Source organism: Cyanistes caeruleus, chromosome 25 (assembly GCF_971803275.1).
Source record: "Cyanistes caeruleus chromosome 25, bCyaCae1.hap1.1, whole genome shotgun sequence".
Taxonomy (NCBI): Eukaryota; Metazoa; Chordata; class Aves; order Passeriformes; family Paridae; genus Cyanistes; species Cyanistes caeruleus.
The window spans coordinates 2060025-2085309 of record NC_141725.1 but is presented as its reverse complement, the minus strand read 5'-3'; the positions used below and the strand labels follow the sequence as shown (position 1 = coordinate 2085309).

Below are 25285 nucleotides of genomic sequence, written 5' to 3'. Positions count from 1 at the left end.
TCTGGAGCCAGGCTGGGAGAGCTGGGGGTGCTCACCTGGAGAAGAGAAGGCTCCAGGGAGAGCTCAGAGCCCCTTGCAGGGCCTAAAGGGGCTCCAGGAGAGCTGGAGAGGGACTGGGGACAAGGCCTGCAGGGACAGGACACAGGGAATGGCTCCCACTGCCAGAGGGCAGGGCTGGATGGGATATTGGGAAGGAACTGTTGGCTGGGAGGGTGGGCAGGCCCTGGCACAGGGTGCCCAGAGCAGCTGGGGCTGCCCCTGGATCCCTGGCAGTGCCCAAGGCCAGGCTGGACAGGGCTTGGAGGAACCTGGGATGGTGGAAGGTGTCCCTGCCATGGCAGGGGTGGCACTGGATGGGCTTTAAGGTCCCTTCCAACCCAAACCATTCTGGGATTCTGTGACAGCTTTGGAAGAACATTTTGGGCAATAAATTCAGCCACATTCTAAAGGGATTCAACTCACCTTCGCTGTCCAAGCCCACTTACTCCAGGGGTAACAGTCTCCTTCCAGGCAATAACTGGGGAAAGCAGACACCAGCACACCACTCTCTGCACTATGGAAAGGCCACAGAAATTACTCCCATGCTTGGGAGATGGGACTTTAGCCACATCTCTGCTCTCCAATCCCACTGTTAGAAGATGGGAACAACAGCAGCACCGTTGGTCAAAGCTGATGGGGCATCTCTAAGAGTACAAACCACAAGAAGCCACTCACAGCAGTCCCCAGCACAGAGGATGAGCCTCATCCATCAACGTGGTGTTCTTTTACAGAGAAAACAAGATGAAGTGGGAGACTTTGGAGGAAAATAGAGATTTTGCCATTTCCCTCTGCCAGATAACTCTGGTTACCTAGGAACAGACACTCCTCCGATGCGGCCAGTTCTCCTCATCAAGCACAGGATGAGCATTTATTGTCTTGTGATCAGGAGAAAAACACAAACAAAACCCAGAGCTCCACAGGTGACATGAAACATCGCACACAGACACGCCACATGACACCCGACCACACCAGGAGCCAGGGCCGGGTTAATGATGTTAAGAACTTTTAGAAATCTAATGTAAACATTTAAAAACATACAGAGGAGTCCAAAAAAAAGAAGAGAAAAAAATAAGCCACAGTTGTTCAGGCAACATGTTGGGTCAGCTTTCTGGAATTATGGTTTCTGGCATCGAAGAGGAGGGAGGGGGATGACAGTTCCCACCTGGAGGTGCATTGATCTCCACAGGGATCTCAGGCAGTGCAGGCTAAGGGGGGTGATTTTGGTGTCCAGCTCCGACCATTCTGGTGGGCAGGCTCCCAGGCACCCCTCTCTCCTTGCATCATGCACTTCCAGTGTGACTGAGGGTGGGTGCTCCAACATAGCCCCCAGATTCTCCAAGGGGAAAATCCCAAAGAGAAGCATGATGTGGAGCCCCCAGCCACGCTTCTCCTCTTGGTTCCTTCGAAACCTCCAACTTGACACACTGAAATGGGGCAGGTATCAAACGGTTTTGAAGAATTTTGGCAAGAGGCTGAGGATGGCGAGGGGCAGGACCGAGGAACACGGGTGCACCATGTCCTGGCTCCCAAGTATGGCCAATCCCTCCTTCAGCCCCATTGACCCTCACCCCGTGGTGCATCCATTGTATTTCCAGGGAGTCAACGCCAGGCGGTTCTTTCATCATTCCGATGGCAAGCGACAAAGAACACTTAAAATTACACTTGACACTAGACAAAGGCACCTAAAAGCTTCACAACGCCATCAGGTCGTGTTCGTGTTAAGAAGGCTCCAAGAGCTCGTCCTCCCAAGCACATTGCACACTCTCCAGGAAAAAAATCCTGGTGGTGGGAGCACATTCCATGTCCCAGAGCCAGGGGAGGGCTGCTCCTGCAGCAGGGGGTCAGTGTGGCTGTAAACAGAAATCCAGGGAGGCTCTGCCCTCCCATCCAGGGTTGCTTTTGCTTTGGCCCTGGTAACACAGGGGTCCTGCAGACTCCAGACTGTAATTCCCTCATTATTTACAGCATGACACAAGACAAGTTAATGGGGAAACAGGGAATTCTGCAGGGGCGAGGGGGAAGCGGGAGCTCTCCTCTGTGAACTGTGATTTCATCAGATAAGGCACATGTAGAGAAAAATTTTCAAAAGACCACTTGCAAATCAATTCCACCTAGCTGGGACCATGTCCCTGTCCCTTTCCAGGAGCCAGTTTTGTTTTCCAGTTGCTCAGTGGGAATTTGGGAATTTGGAATAACCCCATCAACAGCTGGCCAAGGCAGCGGGCTCTGGGTCTGATCCCCAGGGTGCCCAACCCTTCCTTGGTCTCCTAAATGGAGCACTCTGGATCATTGGCTAAAACTGAGAGCCAAAGACTTGGAACACTCACTCCAGTGAGCTGGGAACTGATCTCCCAGTTTGGACAGGTTTGAAAAAATTCACAGCAGGCTGAGGGGGAAGAGGAAACCGCAGCCTTTGCTGCCTGGATCGCTGTAGGACACAGGGAATTGGATGGCTCAGGCACAGAATGGAGATGAATGACAAGGTGGAGGATAATCTCAGGGAAAACAATCCCTCCCAACAGCTTTGTCCTCCCTTCAGCTGATCCTTGGAGCAAGGCAGGAATCTCTCATGGAAGTCCTGCCAGCCACAGAGGCAACAGCAGCCATGAGGACTAACAAACTTCCCTTGGCCTCCCAGACCCCACTGTAATGTTTGGAGTTCAGCTGCACCAGCAGAAGGCAGAATTAAACTATTCATGGTAACAGGAGCATTTCTAAACCAGCCTGGGGCTCCAGCACTGAGATCAATCATTATCTTGCATCTGGTTCCTGGCTAGGAACCCAGGAGAAAGGTGTCCCAACAGGACAAGGTGTGTCCAGTGGGGCATTCCTTGGGCCAGCACAAAACCTGGCTGGAAGTTACATGGTGGGGAGATCTCGTGCTGAGTCCCTGTACCAGGGTGAGCATCACCAAGGCCCAGTGTCAGCTCTGCACTGATTTCCACTGGGCTTTGGTTCAGGCTTCAGTGAGCAATTATGAACCTAAGACATGAATCTGCACCTTTGGAACACACAGATCCAGCAAGAGGTTTTGGCAGCAGGGAAAGCAAGACTTGTAGCATCACAACAGTCTGAGCCAGGCAAATGAGGACTTGTGGGGACTTCACATCCGAGGACTCACCCAGGGCACGCTCTGTTACCTGCAGGGATCCTCCCACGGAGGGTGGAGCTTTCACAAATCACTTCAGTGTCACCAGTACCAAATAATTTAAGTGCTGCATTTCCCTTAGAGTGAAAAATTCCACATTATTCATAGAGGAGGGTAAACACCAGTTGCTACTAATGCTCTGATTGCTTTTGCTACAGACAGCATGGTGCTGTGCTGGGCATTCCAAGGAAGCTGAGCAGGGGCAGGGGCAGGAACAGCTGTGGTAGTGTTGCCATCACAGGGAAGACAAGCCTTTTCCAGGGATAGTCAGGAGAGGATTTCCTCAAGCAAGGGCAGTGAAGGATTTGTTCTCAATCTGCAACGAGGCAAATACTGGTGACTCAAGGCAAACAAAAAGCTTTCTGCCATGGCCGTGCAGTGCAGTGGAGGTGGGAAGGGCTGAGAGCACGGATATTCCGCAGGGATCAGGAGACAAGAACCAGAAAGGTCCCCGAGATGAGTGGGGTGCTTGGGGGGGAATGCAAATGATCTTTTCCAAGAACAAAAATAAAAAGACAAAAAAGGAGAGAATCCAGGCAGTTTGCAGCTGTTGCTGCTTAAGGCCATTGGTTTCCAGAGGGGTAGTTGGGCACTGTGGGATACTCTGGCAGGCTGTTCCCAGAAAAATTGCTGTACTGGGCCTCCCTGCTGGGAGGGTTCCTCCATGCACCACTGTTCCATTCGTCTTGAGCCTTCTGGAAGCTTCCACCAGCCCCTCGGTAGATTTTATGTACCTAAGGGATAAAAGGGAGGACAAGAGGAGAGTCAGCACCAGGAGCCCAGAGCTGTGCCCCTCCAGAGCCACTTGGGAATAGGATTGTGGATTTGTTCCTCTCTCTGTGAAGAGCTGGATTCCCAAGGAACAAAGCACAAAAAATGCAGTAATACAGTGAACAGAGATGCAGATAGAGAATATCAACCCAATACTTGAACACATTTCAGCTCCATGCCCAGAATTCAGGTGGGGGATCCCACAGCAAGACAGCCAGCCCAGGCCAGGGGGTTGAAACCTCTCCAACACAGAATCCAACACCACTGCTTCCACAGAGCTTGTTTTCCCTGTCTGCCAAAGCTTTCCAGAGAGTACTACTGCAAGTTCTTGTTTCTGCAGAGACCCAATTCCCACCCTGCCACCTCGTCCCCACTGCAGATGCTTCACCATTGACCATCCCAAAGAGCAACAGATCATGGAATCACAGGATAGCTGAGGCTGGGAAAGACCTCCAGGACCACCAAGTCCAACCATCAGCCCAGCTGCACCGTCATGTTCACCATTAACCCATGTCCCAGGAGCTACATCCACACATTTTTTGAACACTCCCAGGGATGATGATTCCACCACCACCCTGGGCAGCCTGTTCAATGCTTTACAATCCTTTCTGTGAAATATTTCCTAATATCCAATCCAAACCTCCCCACTTCACACAGCCTCGGGTTGCTCCACATGAAGCTTGCTTTGCATGACATAAAGCAACATCACCACATGACACCGTGACAATTTCCAGCCTGAGCTGTCTTGTGCTGTCTAGATTTGTCCTCCAGAAATTCTGAGAGACATCAACTGACTGCACTGTGCAACCTTTCAAAGCAGTGATGGCTTGTGGTGGCTGCTGAGCTGCCTCTTCACATTATTGTGATACACAGCGGGGATTCTCCAAGGCAGAGAGAGATCTGAAGGATCTCAGAATCCCAGAATGGTTTGGGCTGGAAGGGACCTTAAAACTCATCTCATTCTGCTTCTCTGCCATGGGCAGGGACACCTTCCATTAGAAGAACCTACCCTTATAATGCAGATGAACATTGCAACTGCTGCCATTGTGAACATGATGGCAGGGAACAGCATGAACACAGCAGCTGCCACGCTGGTGCTGAAGAAGGTGATGGCTGCCAACCATCCACTAGAAGAAACAGAAAAAGAGAGACAAAACATCATTATAATCTGCTTTTCAAAGTGTCCTTGTTCTCAGAAAAACTGTTTACTTGCTTGTAAGGCCCCATCAGAGGTTGCCCAGAGCAGCTGTGGCTGCTTCTGTATCCTTGGAAGTGTCAAAGGCCAGGTTGGAGGGGGCTTGGAGCAGCCTGGAATAGTGGAAGGTGTCCCTGCCCATGACAGGGGGTGGAACTGGGTGGGCTTTAAGGTCCCTTTCAAACCAAACCATTCCCTGTTTCTGTGATTCATAACCCAGAAATTACAAGGCAGCTTTTAAGCTCTTGAAAATGAAATGAACAATGAGGATAATCGAGAATTCAATACAGGTATTTCCCCAAGATCTCAACTCTCACTTGCCAGCATCCCTCACTCATCCAGTCTGAGAGCTTTAAGGGACAGCCAGCTGCATGGAGTTTGGGAAGAGAAGACATATTCCCAAAGTGCTTTTGGTTGTGCATCTAGAGACCAGAACTGGGATCAGGGAACACCATGGTCCTGTGATTTACATTCCATCTCCATTCCTTTGCTGGCAAAAACCAGGTGAGGCTTCAGCAATTCTGAAACCAGAGTGTTAAATGGAGTGCTAAGACTTTCCATTACTTGTAGTTTCAGCAGGAATTGCTCTCAAGTCTCTACAGACAGGAAGTTAAAATGCCAAACAATTATAACACAACCAGGGACAGACACTAACAAGCTCCCATTTATTTTAGGAGAACTCTCACAGTACTTCTCATAGGCCAACAATGAGTCACCACACTCAGCTCACCGTGTGCTGCCAACACTGAGGGCAGTGCTGAGCCTGACACAGGCTGCTTAAATGGTAAAAGAAATGGACACTGAGGGAAGAGGCTACAAAGAGCAACCAGGTGAAGATCACAGAATGGTTTGGGTTGGAAGGGACCTTAAAGCCCAGCCAGACCACATGGGCAGGGACACCTTCCACTAGACCAGGTAGCTCCAAGTTCCATCCAACTTGGCCTTGATTTCTGCCAACACAGCAATGAAACCCAAATGGTGCACCCCAAGAGCAGATAATCTCTGCCACTGCGGAAATCAGAAAGCTTCTTCTTCTCCTCCACCTTGTATGGGTTCCCATCAGCCTCTCCAAGTCCCTGGAAGCAGCCACAGCCAGAGCTCCTGGGCCTGCTGGAACATTCCTGCTTACCACGCTCCCCATCCGGTGAAGCCGATCGCCTGCAGGACCGTGAGGAGGAACTGCGCCCCAAAGATGAAGAAAAAGGCCATGAAATTAAAGGAACTGTCCGACCTGTGGAGGAAGAGAGGAGGTCAGAGGGGCACTGGCACCTTGTGCTGCTCCACACCCCTGTCTGACCCCACCACCATGTTCAAACCCTCCAGAGTGGTGGTTCCACTCCAGAGGGATCTCCCCATGGCTGTGTGCTGGGAGCTTCTCCCCCTTCCCTGGCAGTGGGAGCACACAGCTCCGTGACTCAGCAGCACAGATTGGCTCCCAATAACCTGGCTCCTGCAGTCGCCCTCCACAAGGAATTGCATGTATGATGACACACAAGGAGAGGCTGAGGGACACAAGTCTCCTACACAGAGAGTCTGAATCATTCTCTGACCAAACATCAGCCCAGCCTGACACCTGCCCAGCTCCACCCCCGGCAAGGAGGCACGCAGGGGCCTAATGCTGGCAGGCAGAGGCTGTCCATACACTAAAATGATCACTGAGCATGAGAATTCCAGCTGGGAGTGTTTCAGTGTCTGCTTGTCATTATGTTCCCACGCCCATGGTAAATAATCCAGCACTGGGACATCATAGAAGAGAAAACAGCCATGAGAGAGGTGGGTGGGCCCCTGAAAGCAGAGGCACACTTCCCATCTCTGCAGGCTCCCCATCCTCAGGATGTACAGGTGATGTCCTTGAGTTTATGCAGCTACAACAATTAGCATGAAAATGACCCCAAGCAAGGTGCTGACCAGGGACATTCACAGTCTCTGGGTACACTGGGGGGTTGGCACTGCCCTGCCCAAGTCTGGGCTCTGCCACAACACATCTTCACCCCATCAAACCAGCCACATCAGGCACATCTGAAGTTCCTCAAACTATCATTTTTAATCATACAAATGATTCCCATACTCTAAGGAACTCAGAGGGCCAATGATTTATCTACAGATCTGCAAAAAACCCTTCAGGTGAGGCAGTTTGGTGCAAACAGGAGTGAAGAAAAGAGCTCCAATCATTGTCAGCTCTTGCTTAAACCCTGAAAGTATTCAAATGCTTATTATTTTAATTATGCTAATGATTGTTAGTTTTATAATTCTAGCCCCTGATGCTTTGGGAAGAGATGAGGGAGGTGAGGCACATGGAAAATCCTCCAGTCAGATCCACGCTCCTCGGAGCTGCCCGTGTTGGTCTGGGTGTCTGTCACAGATGGTGGCTCTGGAAGATTTGTCATCCTTGAGTATACTCACAATCCCACCCTTCAAATACCACCTCCGAGTACAGCAATGTGAAAGAAATACTTTAGGCAGGGCCTGCTGACAGTGGTGCCTGTCAGAATCCAATTAACAAGGATTAGGCTCCAGGCTGAGCCTTCAAACAGACTCTTGCAACTCCAACCTGAAGGGGCTGGAGGAGTCTTCATTTGAAAGGATCTGCAGGAATTAGTGGGGATACAGAGAAAAGGTGATTTCTCATCCAGCTTTCTGGTGCAGATTTGCTACAGCTTTGCCCTAGCACCAAAGCTCTGCAGCTAATTTAATTTGGGATGCGGCAGGATGACGAAGGTTTTACAGAAGCATCCTTGCAGGACAGGGTGCCAGCACTGAAGGGTGGCCTCTTCCAGGGAAAGGAGGGCTGATTTTGCCTCTGGAATCACCACTTGTGATCCCAGCAGTGATTTCCGTGCCTCTTCCCAGCTGCTGTCCCAGGGGGTGATCCCTGGGCTCCCCACGCTGTCCCTGGTGTTGAGTCTTTTTTTAACTGCAAGTCTCAGCACAGAGTAACCTCAGGGACCTCTCAGCATTCACTTGCATAAACACATCCAAACAACGTTCAAGGAATAATGAGAAACGGCCCTTGCAGAGCTCAGGGGAGGTCAGCAGGGAAGAGTAATTTTTCCCAGACTTTAGAATGGAAATTCCTCTTTGAACAGAGTTCCAGCACTTGGAGGCCCTGGGGCTTCTGAGCTTGGGATGGGGACAAACTCCGGCCCCAGAGGGCAAGAGTTCAGAGCTGGGATTTTCACGTCATTTGGAACTTTGAGACAAATCCAACCCTCCTCTTTTCTGTAGAAATGACCCTCCCCTCTACTCCACGATGCCACTGGTGATTTAACAGCACCTGCCCAGTGCTGAGGGCACACAAAGCATCAATTCAGAAGTGCATTTAAACAATTAATTTATCATGTGCTAGACAGGAGCCACCTGCCACCTCCCATTGCCATCAGCTGCTTTTGCTGTTATCCAAACCATCACAGAGCCTGGTGAATAATCAAAATCCAGAGCATCCTACCAAGAAGAGCTTCACCTTCAGAGGGCAAACCCCTGATTGTTGTGTGGGGTGTGGTGGTGGCACTGGAGAGGCTCCTCCTTTCCCTGTGTCAGGCTGGGAACTGCTCAGCACCCTCCTAGCTCTGCCAGGCTTTACACATAAATGTTTGAGTGATACCTCGTGGTTCACAGCAAATGCAAATGATAATTAATTAAAGCAAAAATGTAGCATGGCTTTAAATATTTGTGGAGTTTCAGAAGGACTGACTCCAGGGAACTGCTTTTATCTAAAAAGCTAAGCAGACAAGCTCTCAAGTAGCTGGAAACAGAAATCAGAAGAGTTCTCAAAAACTAATAACTTAATAGTCTTCCATCAAAATAAGCTTCAATGAAGCTTTACCAAATTAGTACCTATTTTAATGCTGTACTGAGATGAGGGTGCTGCTAAGTTTGAGATACTTAAGTAAAATATGAATTTAACCTCCTTAGAAGTGGCAAGCTGCTCACCTTCAGTCTTATGTGACCCTCAGTCCTGCATCTAGTATTTAAAAGTAGCCACATTCTTCTTCATTTTGAAAGTAAACAAGACATTCAGACATCAGGTCTGAATCTTCATCCCAGCCAGAGAGATCTTCCCAGCAGAACTCCCCTGTAACAACCAGGGAAACTTCCAAAGGAAACTGGACCAGGAGCACCTCCTGGGCTCGTACTCACCGAAAGGCTTTGTAGGCAGGTCGGAACCAGCAGACGTAGCCACAGGGGCTGAAGAGGATCAGCCAGAGGATGGCCAGCCCAAAGTTGACCCCGTAGCCTCCCCCGATCCACCAGGCCAGGCAGGCGATGAGGTTCACGGCCAGCGTGATGCAGTAAACTGGGGAGAGGGCAGAGGAGAGAATGGGGGGTGGGGAACTTTCAGGACTTTGTGAGAAAAGGAAATAAGATAATGGCTGGGGCTGTGCCAGGGCTTGGGATGGATCTCAGGGCAAGGTTCTTCCCCCCGAGGCTGCTGGCACTGCCCAGGCTCCCCAGGGAATGGGCCCGGCCCCAAGGCTGCCAGAGCTCCAGGAGCGTTTGGACAGCGCTCTCAGGGATGCTCAGGGTGGGCTTGTTGGGGGGTCTGGGCAGGGCCAGGGGCTGCACTGATTATCCCTGAGGGTCCCTGCTAAGTCAGGATATCCCAGGACTCAAGGAAGTCCCCAGGGTTGCAGTGGGAAGGGTCCCTGGGGCAGCAGTGCAGCTGCTCTGAGTGAGTCCCAGGCTCCTGTGTGACCTGGAGCCGGGAGCACAGCAACATCCAGCTCCAGAGCCGGATCCTGCAGCACAGGGATGAGGGAACTCTTGTACGACCTGTCAAAGCATGGACAGCCTAAGCAGCAACTGATGTGACCAATACTCAGGCCAGTGTTGTTATGAATTATGGACAAGGTTTAATTTCCATTTATAGCAAAACCCCTTTGTGGGAGGAGAGGGGGGTAACCCAAGCCCTGCCCCTGCCTCTGAATGACTGTGCTTGCTGAGGCTGCCTCAGGAGCTATCTCTGAGCCAGCTCAGTGCCTTGCAGGCTCTCTCTCCGCTTCCCTGGGCCTCTGAGGAAGCCTGGATATCTTGGGGGCTTGGCAGTGCTGCCTTGAGCAAGGGGATAAACAAACTCCAATCAGGCTGAGAATATGGGACCACAAGGGTGGCTTAGAGGCCTTTTCACATCCCTGTCCCTGTCACTTGGATGAAAAGGAACAGTTGACAAAGGCCCCCAGAGCACAGCAGTGCTGCACTACGTAGTAGTATATGAAGGAATGATGTTCCCCCAGTTTTCTGGAGCTCACATCCCTGGAAAGGGAGTTCAGCCCCAAGCCAGGGGCACCCCACAGCTGTCCCAGCATCCTCACCAGGCTCTGCCAGGCTCAAAGAGGCCAATTTTCAATCTCCTATTTTGGAAAACTGGTGGGGACTCTTAAAACCCTTTGTGGTAACCTGTATCAACAAGCACAGGGAAAGGAGAAGGTAAAAGGTCCAAACACCAAAGACCCTCCAGCACAGCCTGGTGATGAGCTGAGCTCATGGGAACACTCTAGACCTTGGCCTCAGTTATCCAGGCAGAATTAAATCCCTGAATTTCTCTTCACCTGTGCCAAGGGAATGTGTCCTGCCCATTCCAGACTTCACTCCCTGCCATGGCTCTGCAGCTCATCTGCACATCACTGCCTTGGTCCTTCTGACTCTTCCCTCTCCTCCTGGGCACTGACCCACCTGCCTTCACACAGCCTGGGGGTCCTGAACAACTGCAAGATTTTATGGTCACAAAATAATACTGACAACACAATCAGGGGAATGAAACCTATACCCAGCTGCTACTTCTGACTTACACATGGCCTGAGAGTAAAATAAAACATTGTTTTACTGCAAAGAAAATGTCTTCTGAGTAGCCATCGAAGCTTTGTACACAATGGTTTGGGTGAGTCCTAATGTTGGGGAGAAGAATATTAGTTATTTAAATTAATTGAATCTAGGTATTTAAACTAACAGGTTGTAGATTCCCCATCCCTGGCAGTCCAAGACCAGGCTGGACAGGACTTGGAGCACCCTGGGATAGTGGAAGGTGCCCATGGCAGGGGGTAGCACTGGATGGGCTTTAAGGTCCTTCCAACCCAAACTATTCTGGTATTCCATAAATCTATGATATTTCATTTACACACCAATTAGCTGTACTTTTCCAAATATTCATTTTCAGAAGCAATTTATTCTCCAAAAGTTACTTATTTTAAAATACTTGACAAAACACCAAGCCAAGAGCATCTACAAAGTTTTAAGGAACTTTTGGCTCTCCTGTGCCTCAGGTCAGAGTTTGTTCTCCAGCAGTGGGAGCTCTGGTACAACCTTCCCCAAACCTCCCTCCACCTTAATCCACTGCTCACATCCAATTAAACTAATGAGCAATCACCCTTCCAGCAACAAACTTGTGTGTTTCTGTTTTTCAAAACTGGCCCTTTCTTGTTTACCTTCTTCCCTTTACACGTCGCTCTCCAACCCACGCAAAAAAATCAGGGAGACCCCCAAAGGAAGTGCTCTGCAGATGGAAATGTGAAACTCCTGAGAGCAGGAGATGGAAATGTGAAACTCCTGGTGCAGATGGCAGCTCTCCTGGCCATGCCCAAATCCCTGGCTCTTCTCCAGCCTGCCATTAACTCGACTGAGGGACTCTTTGTTTTGGGAGAGGGGAGGACAAAGGCGGCTTTACAGCTTCGGCATCGCACCAGTGAGTCTGGAGGGACAGGCAGCTTCTTCAGGCAAGAAAATTACAGAGCTCATTGCAGCAGCTCCACATAACCAAAGAACAATGGAGCCATGGATTATGCCATTATTTATGCACACAAATCTCTCTCCTACACACATCCCGTGCATCTGGAATAAAAGCCATGCCACCAAATGCAGAGCTGGCAGAAAACAAGCTTTCCTTCAGTGAGAAGGGTAAAGAGGATGACAAGCATTTGGGGAAAAAAAGATAAGCAAGGCAAAAAGATTCTTAATCTTCCAAAGCGTTCCCTGTGGTTTCCTAGGCCTGCCACACCGATTTCATTCCTTGGAGAAGAATGGTCAATTTTCATTCCTGGCTTCTGAATGGCTGAGGGAAACAACAGGAGCCCAGGGCCAGGAGCTCTGTTCAGAGCACAGAGTATCAGCACATCACCAGCTGTGACAGGATCAGCTCCCAACTCCAGCAGGATGGGGAATGTCTGGGGGGCTCTGCATAGCTAAGGCAGAGCCAGCATACAGCTAGAAGACACTGCTTCCATTGGGAAGGGAAATGTGAGGATAAGAGGGAATTTCAGCCTTTCTAGAATTCTAGGAAGACTTCTTCCAAGGTGGGGAGAGAGGCAGCAGCAAATGGGCTACAATTATTTTTTCTAAAATTCTCCTTCTTACTTACGCTTACCTAGGGGAACCGGGAATTTCCTTAAGGTACCTATTTTTGGGAGTTAAACAGGGCTTATAAAAAGGCTGGAGAGGGACTTTGGACAAGGGATGGAGGGACAGGACACTGCCAGAGAGCAGGGGTAGATTGGGAAGGGATTCTTCCATGTGAGGGTGGGCAGGCCCTGGCACAGGGTGCCCAGAGCAGCTGTGGCTGCCCCTGGATCCCTGGCAGTGCCCAAGGCCAGGCTGGACAGGGCTTGGAGTCCCCTGGGATGGTGGAAGGTGTCCCTGCCATGGCAGGGGGTGGAATGAGATGATCCTTCAGGTCCCTTCCAACCCAAACCAGTCTGAGATTCTATGATTATTTGACATTAATAAAGGTATCAAAGGTGGTCTGCTATTTACTAATAGTCTTTTCCAGCACTGCCACCCTCGCTTCTTCAAGATTATTCAAGAATTCCAGGTACAGCAGCTTAAAATTCAGGCATAAAGTTATATTAGAGTATTCCAAGGGGGATCATTGCTCCTCATCTAAACTTTAAAGCACATTAGTCATTGAGATCTATGGGGTTTTACTACACAAACACCTTTTTCCAGCACAGGTGTTTTTATTCAACTTACAGATCCACACATGATAGATTCTCTTCACCAGGAACTGGTAATCGATGGGAATTTCATCAGCAAAATTCTGGTAGAAACACGGTTTCAGAGGGATGAATTTGGGGAGCGGTGGGAAGTTATTCACCTTTTCTGGAACATAGAACACAGATTTCAGCTGAGAGCAGAAATGTGTTGTATCCTCCACACCTTTCTGACAGTGCTGCACATTCACCCTCTCCCTGGACCACAAATATATTGGTTTTCTTCCTCAGCAGTAGACAGGACATTTATTCTACTACACACAAGGCTGAGAGGGGAATAGGAACAAGCTAATGAACATCACATGGATTTAACACCTTTACACATCCGTGTGGAGTTGTGTGAAAGAAAAAAACAAAATAAGCTCCAAGATAAGCTTCCTCAGGAAGGGGGAGGTGTCAGCAACATCTGGGGGAAGCAGCTGCACAGTGGTGTTCAGTTACAACCCTTCTGAAATCCACAGCAAGAAAGAAAGGCTGGGGAGGGTCCAGACAAGCAGATTCACCTTCAGCCACCAGCTCTGAGTAAGCAGGAGCCTGTCCTGGCCAGGGTCAGGCCTTAGGACCTGTTGTAGCCTGGAACAATAAGGAAGGGTGCCTGAAGGCATCCCCAAACTGGAATTCTGTACCCAGGTATCATCCAGTGCTAGGAAATAAGTCAGATGTTGGGAAGGAATTGTTGGCTGGGAGGGTGGGCAGGCCCTGGCACAGGGTGCCCAGAGCAGCTGTGGCTGCCCCTGGATCCCTGGCAGTGCCCAAGGCCAGGCTGGACGGGGCTTGGAGCAGCCTGGGATAGTGGGAGGTGTCCCTGCCATGGCAGGGGTGGCACTGGATGGGATTTAAGGTCCCTTCCAACCCAAACCATTTTGTGATTCCATGTCAGGGATGATCTTGTTTTGAAAACACACATGATTTTTAATGGAAAAAGGCTACATTCGAGTTTTTCCTGCAAGGTTAAGCCCTAGGAAAAAGAAAAAAAAAAAAAAACAAAAAACAAATGCTTTGCATTCAGAGACAATAAATAAGCAAATGCTGCCAAAAGCTATATGGTAAAGAAAACCCTACCTTGGGAAGAATTTCTGTTTTAAAATCAAGTAATTAAATGCCTAAATCCTCTGCTGCTGTCAGCTCCCAGATCTGTGTGTGTGTGCCTGGATGTGTGTTCCTACATGTTTGGGAATGTTTGCTTTTGCCTTCCAGAGCTGATTAAAGTTTGATTCCAGGGCATTGTGACTAATTGTCTCTAGCCTCCTTCAGCCCCAGTAAACAGAATTAAAAACAACCAGAGGAAGAGATGAAGAATGTCCTGGGAAAACCTCCAAATGGCGCAGGAGACAAGAGGAAATGTCTGAACAAGAACTGTCAGCACAAGAGTTCCCCTTCTCTTCCCATTATCTCTGGCTGAGGAGACATTTTGCAGGAACAGCTCCTCAGCTCTGTTTGAAGGTTGGCAGGGAAGAGCCTAGAGCTGCAGCCAGGCTTTAGGAAGGAAAAAGGCTTTCCCTCATGCATATTTTCACACAGAAAATATGGTGAGAACGCCCACTGGGAATACATCAGAAGTAGCTATGGAATAATGTCTGAAGTCACCAGCCCAATTTGACTTGTCCTGATAAAAACAAACATCAAGTCTTTTTCCCCTCCTCACCCATCTCCCTTAAACCCATTTTACATTAATTCAGATGCCCTCCAAGCTGGTTTGAGTTACTGGTTAACACCACTGCTGACTCCATCCCATGGAGAGCTGATGGCCCATGGATGCTTTCAAAGTCCACAGGAATTTGGATTCCTTTGCATTAATTTTTTTGTTTGCTGTAAGCACCTAATGGGATTTCTCCTGCACAGTGTGTCCCTGCAGCCTAGAAAGGGATTTAACAATGCTGGATCAAGGGAAAGGGAGGGGACACAGCTGAAAGGACAGGTCTCTAGGGAAGCCAGTAAGACCAAGATTAAGCAAATGCAGTAAAAGCAGATTCTCTAACAATTTATTTTTTTTCTGAAGGATGAGGAAACTTGTTCTGTCCCTCTTCAACAGCTGAAGCTGCAGATTGTTCCTTTGGTTCTGCTCTCTCCCATTTTCTGTCATGGACAGCAGAGCTTCTGCCAGCTCCCAGTGCAGAGCTTCCATGTGGTGGGGCCAAAACCAAGCAGCCACTGCATTGTCCATTTTCCCATTTGTCATTTTTCAAGCTCATAAAATGGTCCAAACACCCTCACAATTGTTTGCTAGGTACACAAAGCTGGAGATTACACCTCTTCTCTGCTGCTACCCAGCTGCTGCCCACCTCCTCCCACCCAGAGACCCCGCAGTTCCCAGCTGTTCTGGGTTACTCCTGAGATTAGACAAAATAAATTACATTAAAATATCCCCTTTCATGTCTGATTGCAGAGCTCAGAGTGCTACAGTTCTCCCATCAAGGCTGGGATCAACATATCAGATCAGCAAATTGCACCCTATGCTTTCAAAAACCAAACTGCATCACCCATGAGCTGCAGCTGGAGGCAAATTCCAGACTTCTTATTTTAAAAGAAGTTGGAATTTTGTTCCTAATTTCACTGCAAGCAAAATTCAGATGGATTAATGTCAATAGCACAGTTAGGAACACTGTGGAAAGCCTCTGGAAAGAAGGAATTGTACTCATGTACTTTTTTTCTGAGTAAATTCCATCCTCATAAACTTTCAAGCAAGTCACATCTGAACCTTTATTACTTGAGCAGAAACCTCAGGTGACAGATCAGGACACAGCAGGAAAGTGAATGTGACCAAGGCAAGAGAAGTAGCTGAAAAGCTTTAGGGATCACCAAGGTCTCGGGAAGGGACACAGGTCATATTCCTGACACGTTACAGCACCATGAACAACACCCTCTGAAACCACTCTCCCTACCTGCTGTGTCTGAGGTGCTCTTACCTGCCATTTCTAATACTTGTGTTCCCTGGTGAGGTTTCAGACAGAGCAACAGATCTGTTAGAGAAAAGAAATCAGGTCAGCACATGTGACTAACCAGCACCCAGAGAACCTCCTAGAACTGGGAACGTTCCCAGCGTGTGACAAACAAGAGCCCGGGGTTCCCACTACAGACTACTCGTGTCAATCACCCAAAGGAGGAAGGCTGGAGCCTTCCAGAAAGGATCCTGATTTCTCCTTGAGCAGAGGAAGCTCTGGCAGCACCTCATTCAGCCACTTGCAAGGTTTGTATTATCCAGCAGCAAGCAAATGTGCCCCTGGCAGTCCTTGGCAAAGGCTGAGGATGCTCAGGGAGCCCCTGGCAGAACACCTGCAGCTACAAGGGACAGCCACACAGGTCAGGGTGGGACCCAGCAGAGCTCATACATTGCAAGAGAAATGTGTAGAGCTCACCAGACTTAATGCCTCATTTAGGTGTTGAGATGATTGGTTGGCTCCTGGCTCTCTGTGGTGCTTCCCAACTCCTGGAACAAACAGATAATCCCTGTTAGCTGGGCACTAAACTGCTGCTTAACAAAAAAATAATCAGCTGGAACCAAACCCAACACCCCTCATTATTTTAGAAATTCTGCACAAATGCAGATTCATTCTTCCTATTACCACCACTGAGCGTAGCTGTAGCTCTGGCAGAAGCAAATCCTGGGAAGTTTACCCAGCATCAGCTGTGGTGCTGATTTTGGCAGAGCTGATCCCACAGATGAAATACAGAGAGGTCTTTGCTAAGTTTTAATTCCACCTTAAGGATAAAAACACCATGTGTCCCTACCTGCAAATCCCAGAATGGAAACACAGAACACACAAACCAACCCTGCAAACCAGCACTGGAGTCTGACAGAAACAAAGGCAGTCTAGACTAAAATCTGCTCCTAAAAGCACACACGCAGCAGCAGGGTCAAAGCAAAACTTGTATCCAAATCCCTCAGGATTTACAGCAGCTGGTTCCCCTTTGCTGCACCTCAGTGCTGTCCTCACTTGTGCCCCAGGTAAGGTCTGGAGGCTGCAGAGCTTTGCACTGGCAGAGCTGTTTTGTTTGGTTGGTTTTGCTTTTCATTTAAACAACTCTAACCCAGCCCATGGAGACAACAGCACCTGGGACTGTACCAGCAGCCTGTTCTTCTTCTTCCTCTGCAGAGATGTACAAGATTAAATATGTGTGCACAGAGGAGAACACGTTATTTTCCTGGAGCAGACTCTAGGAAGCCCCAGAGTGTGGACAGGAGGCTCTGTCCCCTGGGAGCTGCCATGGGATCAATCCCTGAGGCCTCAGAGCTGTCCCTCAACACCAACTCTGCCCAACAGTTTTCTATCAGATGGTTTGGAAATGGGAGCCTTTTGCTGTGCATTTTTCAAGTGTGTGAAAACAAAGGATGAACACAGTTAAGAACACCATTAAAACTTCCCCCCACCCTTCTGCAGCTGCTCCTGGTTGAGACCTGTGAATTTCAAGAACAAATGGCCCATGAACACCAGCTACACTAAAGCACTAAGAGAAAGGCATCATTTACTGAAGAATGAGCCTGTAAATAAGGTCATTCTTCAGAAGAGGGTTATTTAGCTACTGCACTTCAGTGTTGGTGTCCTACAGCTGCAGAGAGGTGTCTGTCCACTGGAAAGGAAAAGACTGAGGGGGACATTCCTGGCTTGACAATGGGTTTCCTGCAATGGCCAAACAATGGTGTTCCTGTGTCCTCCTCTCAAGGAGACCTGTGGTGCTGTGGAGAGGCTTTAACTCAAATAAATAAAATAAAATAAATAAATATAAATAAATAAATGAAGACCCCAGACAAAGCAGATGCACCCCCTTCCACAGAAGTATATGGCTTGGATCCACAAAGCACCATTAAGAACACTTCTTTCAGCAAGAAGCACGCATGGCCATGTTTTACACGGAGGAATCATTTCCTGAGATGTGCTGACCTTCCCAGCTCCTGGTAAAAGGACAGGGAGCTTCTTCCCAAGAATTTCTTCCCAATATCCAATCTAACTGTGCCCTCTGTCTGTTTGGAGCCATTCCCCCTTGCTCCATCACTACACCCTCTTATAAACAGTCCCTCTCCAACATGTAAATCAGATCTCTATTCACCTGCATCTTTTCAGTTTGATTGGGAATAAGTGAAACCCAACACTCTGCATCCACTGCAGAGATTTTCCTCACCTATAACCCACTGCTTGTGGCAGGAGGAAAATCCCACACATGCTAAGGAAACTCCAGTGTGAAGTAAACTTCCTTTTTCCACTGTGCTTATCCATGGTCAATGAATAACTCTGAAGTTCACAGTCTAATGCACATGACTCAGGAGTCCACTGGAGACAGTTGGAGCTTTTCTTCACCAGGCCCTCGCAGACAAAATGCCCTGTGTCAGTCACAGGGACACCACTTCCCTCTCAGACTGAGACACCAACACAAACAGTGCTGTTTTTCCAGGCAGACAACAACACAATTCCTTTGAATGTGACTGCAGTGTGAAACACTGCCCCATCTCAGACTAGGGAAAAATTTGTGAAGGAATACCTATAGGAATCTGCTTTGAGGCACATTTTGAGTATCACAGAATTCTGGAATATCCTGAGCTGGAAGGGACCCACAAGGATCATCCAGTCCAACTCCTGGCTTTAACCAGGAGACCCCAACAAGCCCACCCTGAGCATCCCTGAGAGCGCTGTCCAAACGCTCCTGGAGCTCTGGCAGCCTTGGGACCGGGCCCATTCCCTGGGGAGCCTGGGCAGTGCCAGCAGCCTCGGGGGAAAGAACCTTGCCCTGAGATCCATCCCAAGCCCTGGCACAGCTCCAGCCCTTCCTGGGCTCCTGTCCCTGTCCCAGAGCAGAGCTCAGCCCCTGCCCCTCCGCCTCCCCTCGGGAGGAGCTGCAGCCCCTGAGGAGCCTCCCCTCAGTCTCCTCTGCTCCAGCTGAACGAGCCAAGTGCCCTCAGCTGCTCCTCAGAGCCTTCCCCAGCTCCGTGTCCCTCCTCTGGACACTCTCCAACACCTTTGGATCCTCCTGATCTTGTGGTGCCCCAAGTGCCCCCAGCACTGGAGGTGAGGCTGCCCCAGTGCAGAGCAGAGCGGGACAATCCCTCCCTGGGCCTGGTGGCCCTTTGGGCTGCCAGGACTCACTGGTGACTCAGATCCAACTCGCCACCAACCAGGACCCCCAGGTCCCTTGCCAGGGCGCTGCTCTCCAGCCTCTCATTCCCAGTCTGTCCCTGCATCCAGGGCTGCCCCATCCCAGGGCAGGATCTGACACTTGCCCCTGTCACATGGTTGGGGATTTCTCAGCCCTCACATTTGTCAGGACTCTCTGTGGGGCCTCCCTGCCTTCCAGGAGGTCAGCAGCTCCTCCCAATTTAGTATCATCTGCAAACTTACTGAGTATCCCCTGCATTCCTGCTACTGCAAATGCTACTCCTTAGTCCCCTGCTTTATTCTGCCAATATCAAATAGTTTTAAAAGTCTGTTATTTCTCCCTGCTGCTATCTTCACTACCACAGAAGGGTGGCAGAGAACAAGCAAAGGCCAGGCCAAAGAGTAGCAGTGACAGGGAGGTGGGAGAGCTGAATTCATTCCTGCTTTGCCATAAACCCACCAAGTGACCTGGAACACGTCTCCAAGGCCAGATTCACAGGACATGGGCTCCTCTTGTGCCCTGCAGCCAATCTCACAAGAGCCCAATATCCCAAGCTTTCCATCCAACAAATCCCCCAGTTTCTGAGTCCTTGCCTAGGATATTTTCTGTACTGACTTTATATTTTCATTCTGATTTGATGACTCTGCTCCCAGGGAACAAGTGACAGGACAAAAGGAAATGGCTTCAAATTGTGCCAGGGGAGGTTCAGGCTGGACATCAGGAGGAATTTCTCCATGGAAAGGGTGGTCAAGACTTGGCGGGGGCTGCCCAGGGAGGTTTGAAGTCCTCATCCCTGAAGGTGTCCAAGGAAGGCCAGGATGTGGCACTTGGTGCCCTGGGCTGGGGACAAGGTGGGCATTGGCCACAAGATGGACTCGATGACCTTGAAGGTCTTTTCCACCTTTAAGGACTCTGTGACTCTGCGATGCAGCGAGGCCAAGAGCTTCCACACAATCCTGTACTCCAGGGTTTCATCCAGAGCACTTTGACAAGAGCAAACTGAGGGGTGGGATCCCAGCACAGAGTAGAACTGCCCACACTCCCTCATCAACACAGATTTAATGATGGGAACACAAGTGGAATGAGAAACCTGGGCACAACACACACCTCCTGACAGTGGTTCAAGCTGAGCCTTTGGGAAGGACCATCACACTAGGTGGGTTTCAGAACCCACACAGACCCTTCAGAAGAGCCTAAAAGGAACAAGACCCCCACAGGGATCTGGGAGATCTGGATTTGAAATCACTCAGCTCAGCAGGGAATCAGTGCAGCCTCTGGTGCTCCCAACACAAACAAACACCTTTCTCATAATCTCACCAGTTGAATTTAAAGTAGTGGTTGAATTTAAAGTGGAAAGTGGTGGCTCTGCACTGGTTTCAAGACAAAAGGCTGGGTTTGAACCTCTTCCAGATGCCTAGCTCTTACAAGGAACTTCCCAGAGAGCCCAAGGCAGCAGCAGCCTCTCCAAAACAATCAGCTCAGCATTAGAAACCCAGAGCTGACACAGCTTGGCTTTGGTGGTGTTTCCCCTCCCTGATGCACCACCAGCCCTCACAGGGTGGGACACTGTCCCTGCAGCCAAAAAATAACTCCAAAAGCCACCCAGCACAACCAGGGAGAATAGGGAAACTGTATGGCAGCAGTGCCCTGAGAAAAGGAGCAGGGAAAAGTGAAGTTACAAGGGTTATGCCCTTCCCATGTCATTCCAAAATCAGCTCCAAATTCCAGGAGCCTTGTGGGGATGCCTGGCTTTGCAGGGGCCTCTGCTGCACCATCTCCCCCCATCCTGGAGCTGGGGAGACAGCAGAATTGGAAACAATTCCTCTCAGGGCTCCCCCAGCCTGTTTACACAGCTATACCTGCTGCCTCAGTAGGTGGGCAGGAGCCTTAATTTGCCTCTGCAAAACCCACAGCAGACAAATACTGATTTTGGTACAACCACATCAAGATGTGAAGCATGGCTGCTCAGGAACAGAAACTCAGCTCAGGAAGACAGAAAACACAGAAATACCTGTGCTTAGGACACAAGCCTGTTCCACACCTTGACACCTGCTCAGACTGGCCTCACACAGAACTGGATTGCAGACAGCAGCAAAAATATTAATTAGCCCAGAATAACACTGAAATGTAGATAAATCAATCAATCAAGTGCTTAATTTCTAACCCACTGCTCTCTTCATCACAGGTTCCACAAATGAGTTTCTTGAGAGAGTTACAAAACGCTGAGACCAGAAATTAAAAGGAGAAATGAAACTACAGCATCCAGGTGCTCTCTGTGGAGGGCAACGCACACATCTCCGGTACCCGAACCACACAGGTCAGACAAGTTCACCCTCAAAACCCCTGGAGGATCCCTGTCACGAACCTCCCAGGCGGGAGAGGGGCCGCTGGGCTGTGCCACCCTGTCCCCGCTGCGTCCCCCCGAGCGCTGCCAGCCGTGTCCCCAGGGCCGGGCCGGGAAGGAGTCGGGGGAGGCAATTCCCGAGAGCCCCTTGGGAGCGGATGGAGCCGGCAGCCCCCGGGCCAGGGGGGTCTCACCCGCCGCGGCACACGGGACACGGCCCGGCCCGGCTCCTCCCGCCCGCTGCCCCCGATAGCGGCTCCCAGCGGGGCCGCCCCCGATCCCTCCCCCGCCCGGGCTGTCCCCGATTCCTCCCCACACACGGCCCGTCCCCCCAGACCTGTCCCCGATACCTCCCCCATCGCTGCCCCGTTACACCCCCGGGCTGAGGGAGTGTCACGGACCCCCCTCACCCCCGCGACACCCCGAGACCACCCGCGGCCCCTCCCGACCCCCAGCTCCCCCCCACTCCCGGTTCCATCGTTCCTCCTCCGTGGCCCCCTGCTCCCCCTCATCCCCCCGACTCGCAGCTCCCCTTCCCCCGGCAATTCCCCGACCCCGAGCTCCCGCTCCGGGCCCCCAATTCCCCCCACTCGCGTTCCCCCTTTCCGACCCCCGTACCCTCCATCCCCCGGCCCATTTCGCCCCTGGCCCCCCCGGTGCCCCCGGCCCGATTCCCCCGCGCCCACCTCAGCGAGCGCCCGGTCCCGCTCCCCCCGGGCCGCCGCGGGGCGCGCTGGGAAACAGAGTCCCGCCAATAGCCGCCGCCGCTGCACGTCCCGCGCCAAAAACTACAACTCCCAGCGTGCCTCGCGGCGCACTCCCGCTGCTGTCATGTGAGGGGCAGGGCGGAGGGGAGGGGCGGTTGCGCGAGACGGCAGCCGGGAGGGTCAGAATTGTCCGAAGTACCGGGACCGACCCCGCCCGGGGTTCTGCCGGGGGGGAGATGCTCCAGGGGCTGGGACATGGCTGGGAGAGCTGGGGGTGCTCACCTGGAGAAGAGAAGGCTCCAGGGAGAGCTCAGAGCCCCTTGCAGGGCCTAAAGGGGCTCCAGGAGAGCTGGAGAGGGACTGGGGACAAGGCCTGCAGGGACAGGACACAGGGAATGGCTTCCAGTGCCAGAGGGCAGGGCTGGATGGGATATTGGGAAGGAATTGTTGGCTGGGAGGGTGGGCAGGCCCTGGCACAGGGTGCCCAGAGCAGCTGTGGCTGCCCCTGGATCCCTGGCAGTGCCCAAGGCCAGGCTGGATGGGGCTTGGAGTAGCCTGTGATGGTGGGAGATGTCCCTGAGTGTGGCAGGGGTGGCACTGGTTGGGCTTTAAGGTCCCTCCCAACCCAAACCATTCTGGGACTCTTGTATAGCTCAGTCCCGAGAGTACAGAGGAAATTAAAGTTTTTCCAATTAAAGACTTTAAAGGATTCATTTTCAGTCTCAGTTGTGAAAAATGAGGTTCACTCTCCTGTTAAATTTTAGAAGGTTTAATAAAGACAATAAGAGACAGAAAATAAAGTAAACAGTAACAGCCAGCTGTCTTGGTGCGCTGCTAAGAGCACACTTGGTATATTTGGAACACTCTTATCTTACTCTGTTGTAGGGGTTTAATATATATTTAATTTTTTTTAAGAAGTATTTTTCATGGTTCGGCTTTGGGTCTACTTTTTTAGAGCATGCATGTTAGAAGTTTAATTTTTCTTTATTATTTTTTTATTTGGGTTGGGGTTCCTTCTTTTACAGGCAGTCAGTGTTGATAGCAGCTTGGGCTTCATCATTTCTCTACTGGAGGTTATTTTGCTTTGTACAGACAGGACATAGACTCAATGTCTAAAATTTTTTTAAAATTACGCTTAAGACTTGTTAGAAAGAAAAAGGAGAGAAAAAGACATAGTAAAAGTATATAACATTCATCTTAATACTTGTGAAAAACCAATATCACAATATGGGTTTTTAACACAGTCTTTGCTAAAATTTAAAATCACTATTTCCACTAATTGTTTTTTTGAGTTATTTTTTTTTCTACTCTGTAAAACAGACTTTATTTTTCTTTCTGTAAATTTTGTTCAATATACATCTATGCACCCACAGAACACCTCAGTAAAAAGTTGTCATTCATACATTACGTTACTTTTTATTTAATATTATGAAAAATTCCGACAACGGTTTTGTCCTTAAATGAGTATTTTCTTTCTCCCCTGCCCTCCCTTCCTGAGCTGACTGGTCTGAAAGAGGAAAATTTATTGAGTTTATTTATTTTCTGCTCCTTTCCAGCCTGAACACTTTTGTTCGGTTCCAGAGCTCATTAAATGCTCATTTTCACCACATTAGACTTAATGTGGCTAGGGGTACATCTCCAAGATCTCAGCTCTGCAAATCCTGTTAATTCGGGTGTATAAAAACCCAAATCAACTTTAAAATCCATTTCCAAGCGCTGGGGCCGCGGTTTGTGTCTCTCGCAGCTCCAGGGAGTGTGTCAGGCTCATCCCTCTTAGCTGAGCAAATGCTGAGATGTCTCTCTGTAAACTTACCCTAAAATTCCCCCCAAACTCCCCCAAGCTCCCTGAAATGTTCCAGCCCTGCCCTGCCTGGGCTGCCCCGTTTTGCCGGGGATTTGCCCCAAAGCTGGCTCCGGGATTTTCCAGCTGGGAGGGTGTTTTTGGGAAGGCTCAGGTCAGTTCCCACCCATGCGGATCATCGACATGCGGGGAATATTTTGGGTGTGAACCAGCAGAGGTCACTCGGCCCCAGTAAATCCAGTGTGGCTGGACCAGTAAGAGAGGGAGCGTTACTGGGGGACAGCGGGGCGAGGAGGGTCCCCAAACTCCTGTCCCATGGGATCCCATCCCTCCAGAGCCCACCCTGACCCCGGACTTCAGGTCCGAAACCTCCTTGACAATCCCCAGCTTCTCCCTTGGAGCCATTTTTCCCGAATATTTTTGTTTGTTTTTTTAAAGAGCAGCTCTTCACGAGGAATTTTAAAATGGATTTGCCATGCTTTAATTTATTATTGTATTTTCCCGAAATACACCAAAGAAACAGGATTTTTTTGGGGGTGGGGAAGACAAATGCTTTTCAAATGAAAGCAAAAATGTCGGTGTGCAGCAATCCAAGGGTGGCACCCTCGGCTCTGGTGCTCCCACATGGGACACAGCGCTCCCCTGGACACCCCAGCTCCGCTCCCTCCAACCCCAAAGAGGGTGATGGCCTTTCCCAACATCTCCACAAGCTGTGCCCTGTTTCAGGGTGTTCCCAACTCTTGGGAGCAGCCAGGATTCATCCTGCAATATCTGGACTCCAAATGGGTGGGAAGGTGGAAGAGGAAAATTGTTGTTTCCTGGGAATGGCCGTGAGCAGCAATGGGAGCTGGCATTGACTGACCCTGCTGCTCCAAGAATCTCTTTTTCATTATTTCCCTCTGCTCCACAGCTCCTGGACAGCCCAGCTCTGCTGCTGAGGGAAACAGCTCTGGATCTGCACAGCAGCAGGGAATGGACACCCAGGTGAGATCCACAGGGGAAGCAGAAGGAAACGAGGATGAGATTTGCACGTTTCACACCCAGTGATCCCTTTGACCTGCCTGAACCCAGAGCAGAGATTCAAAGAATCCTGGAATATTCAGAGCTGGAAAGGACCCTCAGGGATGATCAGTGCAGCCCCTGGCCCTGCCCAGACCCCCAACCAAGCCCACCCTGAGCATCCCTGAGAGCGCTGTCCAAACGCTCCTGGAGCTCTG

At 50.2% G+C, this 25285-nt stretch overlaps 1 protein-coding gene across 3 annotated transcripts; it reads right to left on the bottom strand.

Moving 5' to 3' along the window:
• Positions 1–874: 874 nt before the first annotated feature.
• Positions 875–22430, bottom strand: SCAMP4 (secretory carrier membrane protein 4). 3 transcript variants are annotated; one of them, XM_086862439.1, is made up of 8 exons: positions 22247–22430; positions 16486–16556; positions 16036–16089; positions 13110–13238; positions 9291–9447; positions 6283–6384; positions 4968–5085; positions 875–3921 (listed from the first exon to the last, which is right to left on the bottom strand). In XM_086862439.1, the coding sequence occupies exons 3-8, from the start codon at positions 16040–16042 to the stop codon at positions 3745–3747; spliced, it is 690 nt and encodes a 229-aa protein (XP_086718565.1). In that variant the 5' UTR covers positions 16043–16089; positions 16486–16556; positions 22247–22430; the 3' UTR covers positions 875–3744. The 3 variants fall into 3 exon arrangements, with proteins under 3 accessions (XP_086718565.1, XP_023798839.1, XP_023798840.1); XM_023943071.2 differs by lacking the exon at positions 22247–22430 and adding an exon at positions 21582–21822; XM_023943072.2 differs by lacking the exon at positions 22247–22430 and adding an exon at positions 21228–21292.
• Between the last annotated feature and the right edge of the window lie 2855 nt (positions 22431–25285).

What these genes read in the sequence shown, in the direction of transcription:
- SCAMP4 (XM_086862439.1), bottom strand. An exon ending in CCTGCCTACAAAGCCTTTCG is followed by an intron (nt 6,385 to 9,290) that starts GTGAGTACGAGC and finishes CTTCCTCCACAG; the next exon opens with GTCGGACAGTTCCTTTAATT. An exon ending in TTCACCGGATGGGGAGCGTG is followed by an intron (nt 5,086 to 6,282) that starts GTAAGCAGGAAT and finishes TGTTTCTTCTAG; the next exon opens with TGGATGGTTGGCAGCCATCA.